Source organism: Hydra viridissima, unplaced genomic scaffold (assembly GCF_058129835.1).
Source record: "Hydra viridissima isolate aposymbiotic clone 2 unplaced genomic scaffold, HvirCarnegie_v1 scaffold_12, whole genome shotgun sequence".
Taxonomy (NCBI): domain Eukaryota; kingdom Metazoa; phylum Cnidaria; class Hydrozoa; order Anthoathecata; family Hydridae; genus Hydra; species Hydra viridissima.
This window is the reverse complement of record NW_028324311.1, coordinates 14,875,168-14,884,728: the sequence shown is the minus strand read 5'-3', so window position 1 is coordinate 14,884,728 and position 9,561 is coordinate 14,875,168. Positions and strand designations below refer to the sequence as shown.

General features: G+C 29.8%; 2 protein-coding genes across 2 annotated transcripts; one reads left to right on the top strand and one right to left on the bottom strand.

Annotated features, from left to right (window-relative positions):
- Positions 1 to 8,782, bottom strand: LOC145193726 (arylsulfatase B-like). Its single transcript, XM_090069332.1, has 9 exons — positions 8,642 to 8,782; positions 8,136 to 8,256; positions 7,839 to 7,998; positions 7,636 to 7,748; positions 1,984 to 2,130; positions 1,133 to 1,384; positions 899 to 1,043; positions 478 to 753; positions 1 to 394 (listed from the first exon to the last, which is right to left on the bottom strand). Exons 2-9 carry the CDS (start codon positions 8,253 to 8,255, stop codon positions 63 to 65), a joined length of 1,545 nt encoding a protein of 514 aa, XP_089925458.1. The 5' UTR covers position 8,256; positions 8,642 to 8,782; the 3' UTR covers positions 1 to 62.
- On the top strand, positions 5,556 to 7,521 carry LOC149881467 (uncharacterized). Its single transcript, XM_090069333.1, has one exon. The coding sequence runs from the start codon at positions 6,007 to 6,009 to the stop codon at positions 6,388 to 6,390; it is 384 nt and encodes a 127-aa protein (XP_089925459.1). The 5' UTR covers positions 5,556 to 6,006; the 3' UTR covers positions 6,391 to 7,521.
- Positions 8,783 to 9,561: the final 779 nt, after the last annotated feature.

The following is a 9,561-nucleotide window of genomic DNA, read 5'->3' as shown; positions in this document are numbered from 1 at the left end:
TTACGAAAAGAAAAAATTTTTAAAAAAGTTTTATACAAATTATATATAAAAAAACAGTTCAGCTAATTAAGAATCTCCCACGGCTCCCATACTCCATTATGAAACTTTGGGTCCGATCTTGGGTCTATTGTCATATTGTTTCTAGGTGGAACCATAGACTGTCTATATACATCAAGCCTTTTTTTCAGTGTTGCTAAAATATCTGGAAACTCTTTGGAAAGGTCTTTAACTTCACATGGATCATCATCAATGTTAAATAGACAGTAACCATCACAATGGGTGCTAATAACTGGTAGATCATGACCGCATTTCACAGTTAAAGATAAATAGTTAAGAGTCGCATTTAAATCTTGATGGTAAGAAGGAGGGGGGTACCAGCCATCCCAATAATTACCTAAATAAAAAGAGATTTTACAAAAAATGGCATTATTGATAATTTATGCAAATTCAGTATGAAATAATTAATGAGTAAACAACCTTCTTTAATAACTTTCCAACTACCCACTCTCAATGCTTCGTTTTTCCACTCAACATCATCAATGTTGAGTAATATTTCGTTTCTTGGGGAAGGCTCTTTGTTTTGCAGAGTGGACCACTGATCAAATCCATCTAAATAAGTTGTCTCAGAAATGTTTCCACCTGCTAGGTTGACCAATGTAGGTAACCAATCAGTAATATGGATAAGATCATTGGATATTCTACCAGGCTGTTTAATCAACTTGCTGTAAACAAAGCCAACACCACGCACTCCACCTAACAAAATAGAAGAAATTTATACTGGTTTTTTAGCTAAAGAAAGTTAAATACTAACTCTTACTTATTAATGCAATATATTTATTATTAATAGAGCATTTTTATTTAGTACCATTAATGAAAGTTATATATTACAAGGTATAACCTTCAAAAAGTGTTGCTTTTACACCTCTAAGAGGGAAATTATTTGCCCAATTATAATCAAAACCATTTGCAGGACCACCGTTGTCCGTAGTAAAAATGATAATAGAATTATCTAACATCCCCTTTTTAGCTAACGCATCATGCACCTAATTCAATAGAAAATTTAATACTTAATGAGAAGCAAAAACAACAAATTTAGCAGCAGAAGGCACAATAATAGCAAAACTCTATTTACTCTTCCAATCCCATAATCCATGTATGCTAACATGGCTGCATATATTCGTCTTTGCTCATGTTTTATGTATGAGAACTTATCAATCCATTCTTGAGGAGCTTGCAATGGATCCTCTTCAGAATTAGCACTATGGACAGCCTGATATGCCAAATATAGAAACAAAGGCTCAGAGGTGTTGTGATTGTTGATGCGACTAATAGCTTCTGCAGTATACATTTCAGTACTATAGTTTCCATTTTGTGAGAAAACAGCCTGTCAGTATTAGAAAAATACAACATTAAACAAAAATCTTATTCTAATCTTATTTTTAAAAACGAAATATAAAAACTAACCATTAAAGTTACTTTACGACATTCACATTTTTATTGCACTTAATTACTACTTTGAAAAATAAAACTACTCTAGTTAATACCAAATATATTTTAAGTGTTATATATTTATTTATATATATTATATATATATATATATATATATATATATATATATATATATATATATATATATATATATACATATATACATATATATATATGTAATGTATATATATATACATTACATATATATATATGTATATATATATATATGTAATGTATATATATATACATTACATATATATATATATACATATATATATATGTAATATAATACATATATACATTACATATATATATATATATATACATATATATATATGTAATATATATTACATGTGTATATGTATATATGAGTATATATACATATACACATGTAATATATATATTACATGTGTATATGTATATATACTCATATATTACAAACTGTCATTAAATTGACAGCTTAGACTGTCATCAAACTCATTTTTAAAAATCTACATTTTCATTTTCATGAAGGTCCAATCCAGAGTATGTCTCAGTGTCAGAATGATTCCAATAGTCTCCTTTACCTAGATAGTAGCCATAATATGAGTCAAAACCTCGATAGGTAGGAGTGTATTGCGGAGCAAAAAATCCAAGATGCCACTAAAAAATATCAAAAGTAAAATTAAATAGGGCAGACTTTAGTTACTAACAACAAATAGACACAGCAAATTAATTAATGTGCTTTAATAATCAGCCTAAACATCAAATTGGCAAACTACTAATACATGGGCAATAGGGCAATTCTTTTTTTTTCTATTTCAAATTGGTGTAGATGAGGAAAATTCTGTGACTAAAACTAAGAATAATTGAATAATTAACTTTTAATCAAAAATAAAAACTGATTTGGGCAAGTTATTTTTAGTGCTTTTTTCTATCAAAAAAGAAAGATTACAAGTTGAACTAATTACCTTTATAGCACGTTGTATATATATATATATATATATATATATATATATATATATTATACAGTGCTCGTAATTTTTTTATTATGGACAACTTCAAATTAATATAAATTGTAAAGTAATTTAAATTTTGAACTAATTTTTTTTTTGAATGAAAGGTAAAAGCAATGAAATTTAATTATAATGTCAAATAATGTCAACCTGCTTGTTTTTTTTATGAGTTAATTAGAAGTTTAATGACTACTCTGAAAAATTTCTGAAATTAAGTGTGCAAAAGTATTAGCGCACTCATTTAAAATGTATTAGCACACTCGTTTAATTCCTTTGAGAAAAACTTTTTTGGTTAATTTTTGTTAAAAACTCTCTGCTGATTAACAATAGTCAATAAAAAATATGAGAGGAATAAATTGAACTGGCGGAAAATCATTTGAAATACAGTTAGTTAAAACTTTAAAATTGCAAGAACAAAAATATGGGTTTAAGGAGCATATCAATTGAAACAAAGTGGCAAGTTGTTGGCCTGAACAAAAGTGGTCTCAGCAATCGAGAAATCGGACATCAACTTGAAATCAGTGAATGCAGCGTTAAAACAACGCTCAAAAATTATAATGAGTTTGGAACAGTCAAAGACAAAAGTCGCTCTGGTCGTCCCAAAAAAATGTCAGAAAGTCAGTTATGCTCGCTAGACGCAACCCAAACATGAGCATAGCCGAAATCGCCTCAGACCTGAATACAGTGTTGGGTGCACATCAAGTTAGCCGATCAACAATTAGCAAGCTTATGAAGAAAAAACACCTCAATTCATACCTTGCAACAAAGAAGCCACTATTAAGTATCAAAGACCGTCTCAAGCGTAGAAATGGTGCAAAGAGAGAGCTGCATGGGCTGTAGAGCAATGGAGAAAAGTAATTTTCTCGGACGAGTCAAATTTTGAAATTATTAATTGCAAGAAAAGGGTTGTCGTGAGGAGATACAAAAACGAAAAATATAATCCTCGTTTTATCATGTCAAAAGTTCAAGGAGGAGTTCAATTGGCATTTGGGGCTGCATTGCTGGATCTAGCAATGGACTGGCGCATCTTTACACTGATCGCCTTAATCAACATCGATATAGAGAGATATTAGAAGATTATTTAAAGCCATCAATGGACGTTTTCAAGGCTGACTCCACCTGGCAATTTCAACAAGATAACGCTCCTTGCTACACAGCACGCTCAATAAAGCAATACATGGAAGAAAAACGGTTGAATCTAATGCCTTGGCCTGCTCACTCACCTGATTTAAATCCTATTGAAAATCTTTGGAGTTGGATGGACTGCAAATTACAAAAAAGCAAGCCCACTAACTTGGTGCAGCTCAAAACGCAAATCCAAGAGTTGTGGAACACTGTGCCACAAGAACTAATCAGAAAACTTATAGATTCTATGCCGCATAGAGTCTTGGCATGCCTTAAAAACAAAGGTGGTCACATAAAATATTAAACTTTCTTAGAATCTTTGAAAAACTGTAAGTGCGCTAATACTTTTGCACGCTTAATTTCAGACATTTTTCCGAGTAGTCATTAAACTTCTAATTAACTCATAAAAAAAACAAGCAGGTTGACAATATTTGACATTATAATTAAATTTCATTGCTTTTACCTTTCATTTAAAAAAAAAATTAGTTCAAAATTTAAATTACATTACAATTTATATTGATTTGAAGTTGTCCATAATAAAAAAATTACGAGTGCGCTAATACTTTCTGGAAGCACTGTATATATATATGTATATATATATATATATATATATATATATATATATATATATATATATATATATATATATATATATATATATAAACATATAATCAAAAAGTAACTCAAAATTATTGCAATAAACCATTTTTAATAAATTCAACAGATAACTATAAATCAATAACAGTTGTTTTTATAGATGATATATTTAGTGATTTTATATTGAATTATTTATAAACTTTTGTAACAACTGCCATATTTATTGATAATAATATTAAAACTTTTTTTTTGTCTATCAATATTTTTAAAGGCATAAAATGTATAAATTTAACTGAAACAGAAAAATATATGCATCAATATTCTGTTGATATTTTCTACTATGCAACTAAATATATTTTTTAAATAGAATATATTTAAAATGGGAAAAGTTGCTAAGTTACTTAAAAGCAGAACTCGTCACACGAGTTCTCGGTTTGCAGGACTACCAGATGATCTACATTGTAGTGACCTTCCCACATTTAAATAAGTTGTACAGTTCAGCTACAAGCTCAATAGACACTTCATTTTCAAAAAAATAACTGATCAACAAATAGTTTCACATATAAGCATCAAACTTGTTGAGTAATGGGGAAAAGTGAACATTAAACTTCCCTTGATTTATGAGAGACTTTTTTTAACTTAAGACACTTTTAAAAAGAGTTTTTTGTACTCAAAGCAAAAAATCAAAAGGGAGCAAATCCAGTATTGCTTATATGGAAAAGAATTTTGATTCATTATTTGATATCATTATCTGCGTGTAAATGTGAACTGCCTGTGGCTAAATGTAATGACAGGTATTGTAAAAGCTTATTCCTCAAGATTTGAATTTTTAAAAACTTATTTTTCATCTTAACTTACTTTGAGACAATTTTTTGCATACTTTATTTTTACATGTAAATAATATTTCAAAACTTAAATATAATATTTCTGCAGACTGGTTAGATGTGATGTTAAAGACTGTAAGAAAAAACATATTTTATGCATTTGTGATGAAGAAAGAAAGGTATTTAACAACATGAGTTTTAGATTATATTAGGATTTACTTGATGATTACCAAAAATGGATAGTTTTTTTAAAAAATTTTAGGTACCAGTGAATGAAAGGGAGTACTTAAAACACCAAAGAGCTAAAAAAGGTGAAAAAGGGTAAAAAATTGAAAAAATCATTTTAGATTTGCAAAGTTGATCAAAAAGAAAAATTAAACATAAAGAGAAACCAAGTAAATGGAACATTGAAAAAACAAGAATCTTGTGGTGAAAGTCTATACAAATCGAATTTAGAGGTCAATATGAATATAAGTATTTAAATTCATTATTATTTTTACATTTTATATATATCAATAACTTTTTTACTTTTGCTTTTGTTTTTCTTTTTTGTAATTTTAAATATTTTTATAGAAATGTCTTCTTATTCTTCAGTTTTATAGTTTTTGTACTAGTAAGTACTCCTCCTCTAGTGGTGGAGCAGCAGAGTAAATAGTATAAGCAATTTTTTTAATTTAACTATTTTTAAAACTATTTCATTTTATTTAGTGTAATAATCTATCATCTTTGACAATGTTTGAGATGATGATTGTGAAAATGTTGAAAACAGCCATGATCCAGAGTTTTATGGAGAAATACCAATTTCATACAATTACAAACCCTTGCCTAACTTTGCAAAAGCAGCCATACATTATGAAATTAGTAACAATGCTGTTGCTCATTTAGCTACAGGATTACTCATTGACTATGGCATAGTAACAGTTACTGATAGAGCTAATATTATTACAGAAAAAAATTTTTTTAATGAGAAGTTTCAAATGGGAGTACAACTTGGCATCGAACATAAGAAAGAGATTTTTCAATTAAAAGTTATTGGAGTTGATGATAAAAAAGATAAAGAAATGCTTGTCCACAAATTTAGTTACAATTTGGAAGGTGAATCAATAATAATACCAGGAATTGAAAAAGAAGAACATCTTACATTTACTGCAGAGAACGGAAAAAAGCCAAGAAGGTATTTGACACATAAAATTATTATGAATGGAACTGGAGTTACTAAAGCAAATTTAACTAAAGAAGTTCTAGATGAATTTAACAGCGTGGAAACTCTTGAAGCTTTGGTTCTTGATAATACAAGTTCAAATACTGGTGCTGACAATAGTTTAATTGTTCACCTAGAAAAAGCTATAAATAGAAAATGACATTTAGTAGGATGTCAACTCCACCAAAATGAATTACCATTAGGAAAAAATAAATTAAATTATTAGGAAGCTAAATGAGGAAAGTAAAAACTTTATTCCTAAGATTAAACCCAAAACTATTATGAAGATTGATTTTGGTTGTAAAAGTTTGACTGATCTTGTACAGGTATCTGAAATTGAAGTGGAACCTCCTACTACAATATATTTCTCATCTGTTGACCTGATGAAGGCAAAAGAATCTGGAGAGATTTTGCAGCTCACTTATCTTCCTAACAACTCTCAATCAGTTGAATGTGATGTTAAGTCTGGTAACAAAACCTCAAAACTAGTTTATGGTCTCAAAAAAAGGCACAACTTTATTCTCCCTAAAGATCAGAGTAGAAAAGAAAATCACAGAAGTGTTAACAAAACCAACTATTTTATTCCAAACAATGAAAAATTATAAGTTACAGTTATTTAAAATGCTGTATTGTTTTTGGTTTGCCGGGATCTTTGCCAAGAAAATATGGAGGAAGGGGCTGATTTGTAAAGAGCATTGATTTCTCGGGGAGAATTTTTTATTCCTTGTTTTCTTAATAAAATAAAGAAAGTGAAATTTGTTAGTGTGCTATCTTTCTTTGGTTTGAGGCGCTTTAAACAATATTTGGGAATGGTGCCACAAATCATAATGTAGCGCTTCCCTCTTAAAAATACCTCAAAGTAACAATTGTTTTGTATACTGATGATTATTAATTTTTTAAAACTGACGTCAAATCAATGTCTTAGGTCTCTTAATATTAATACTTTAAACATACTAATCAGGTTATGATCTGAGAGGTGGCATATTCAGTGCCATATTGTTTTAAGGGTGACAGCTTACAATATCATAAATCCTATATATTACATTTATGAGCCAGTTTTTGATAAGCTTTATTTAACTAAAGCTTCTGTATCTGCACCACAATCCTCAATTTTGTCTGCTTTTTGCTGTTTTTAAGTATTGAAGCCCAAATCAGTTTTAAGATTTTTTGAATAATTTTTTTTTGAAATTGTGATCGGTTTTGTACATAGAATTTTCCACACCCATACCAATTTTTGTTTTCAAAAAATTTTACTCCATTAAATTGCCCTAATAGGCAATAACTAATGCATTCATCCAAAGTATTTTTCAAAAAATTTTCTAGAAACAATTTTCTCATAATAACATAACAAGACAGCTTTACATTTAAAATATTATGCATATGATTTTTAAATGCACATAATTACCTTTCCCACAGCATGTGTTTTGTATCCTTGCTGTTTCAAATATTGTGGCAGTAATGTTTCATTTAAACTAACACCATATGGGTTAGGAGCAAAAATGGTATCTTGCTGCATCCCTAAAACAAAATTCTTTGATCATAAACATCTTTTTTAAATTTTTCATACCTTATCTTCCAAAAGTTTGAATTAGTACAATCTGTATATACCTGTATGAATAGGATATCTGCCTGTCATGATAGCACTTCGACTGGGAGTGCAAATTGGTAGGACATAATAATTGTTAAGAATAATGCCATTATTAGCAAGACTGTCAATATTTGGAGTAGGTATTTCCTTAGAACCATGAAAACTAATGTCATTCCATCCCTTAAGGAATATTAAACTAAATTTTTATAAACTTCATTATAACATCTCATAACATGAAAAGTAGGAATTTATTGGGGAAGAATAACAGCATTTGCTTTTACATGATCGTGGAAAGCATAAAATGGAAAATAACATACTAGATCATCTGCAACAATCATTATAATGTGTGGTTTGTAAGCATGGCTTAATGATATCATAAAGCTTGCCCAGATAAAAAACATTCCTTTTCCAAAGTACACATTTGTGTTAAAGATCATACTGAAAAAAAAAAGTTTGTTTAGACACTAAACATCAACATGTGTAAACCATGAAAATACTTTAACAAAATCGTTCAATTACTAATAACAACTTTGTTCAATTATTCAACTTAATTGCTGCATGCTTTGAAACGTTTAAAAGTCTATTTTACACTTTCGTGTATAAATTTTAAATGAAAATAATAATGGCAGTAAGAATCTACTGACAATCAATTTAAGTTTTTCAATATTCTGGCCAATAAGTCACTTAAGATTACACGGAAAAGAATCATTTCTCCTTTTTTTTTTTTTTTTTTTTTTTTCTGAAACAAAATTGCTGTACTTAATCTGTAAAACTTAGGAATAGATTAACTTTATCATCATAAATATCGAAATAAAATAATTACATCACAACTTTTATCCTCAAGCCTGTAGACCAGGGGCGCCAGTAACAGCGTAACTTGAAAATTTGGGCCCAGACGCAAAATTTTGTAAATGACCTTTGCCTTTAAGGGACGTCCATAAAGTACGTACGCAGTAAAACCAATGCTTTTGGACCCCCCCTCCCCCCTTGTACGCACTTGTACGCTTTTAACACCCCCTCCCCCTCTGCGTACGTACGCGTTATTTATTAAAAAGTATGACCTCCCCCCCCCAACCAAAAAAAAAAAGTTTTCAAATCATTAAATACAAAAAAGATCAATTTAGCTATTTATATTTCCATAAATGGTGACTTAAATAAATTTAAAATGTTATGGAAAACAGGCATGAACTCTGCTTCTAATCTTTCATTAGTAATCTCCTTACTGACTTCTTCACTTTCACTTAAATCACTCTCCATATCATTCTTTATTTTTTGTTTTTTATGTGCTTTCTTGTGCCGTTTCATTGCTGCCTCGCTCGGCCAGTATTTATTGCATTTGTCGCAAATTCCGTTTAAAAGCTTTTTTCCAATGAAGGACAATAGAGATCAAATGGTATAATTTTGTACTTTAAGCCTTCTTTAGGTATATCTTGTAGCAAAAGCCTATGCGTCAGAGGTGCAAAGTTTGAATGGTTTGATATGTTTTTATCGAGACGGTTCCATCGCTTTGTAACCATTCTCGCAGTACTCGTAGATGGCCGGAAATGGAATGAAACGTTGGGGGATGGTATTCAGCCAATTTGTTTCAAACGATGAACAACATAACTTGTCCTGGCATTTCACAGTTTGTAGACAGTATCGCGATTGCTGGCAATGTTTCTCTGCCCAAACAGGATCAGGATTCGGCGGTTTATATGCTTTTCTAACTAAAACTGCCCGGCAATTAACAAGGTAACCGTCGAT

Bases quoted from the DNA above. Each gene is read 5' to 3' on its own strand.
- LOC149881467 (XM_090069333.1), top strand. From the start codon at position 6,007: ATGGGAGTACAACTTGGCATCGAACATAAGAAAGAGATTTTTCAATTA.
- LOC145193726 (XM_090069332.1), bottom strand. From the start codon at position 8,255: ATGATCTTTAACACAAATGTGTACTTTGGAAAAGGAATGTTTTTTATC. The intron at 7,749-7,838 runs GTATATACAGAT...ATTTTGTTTTAG, and splicing joins CAGATATCCTATTCATACAG to GGATGCAGCAAGATACCATT. The intron at 1,385-1,983 runs GTAGATTTTTAA...TAATACTGACAG, and splicing joins ACCTTCATGAAAATGAAAAT to GCTGTTTTCTCACAAAATGG.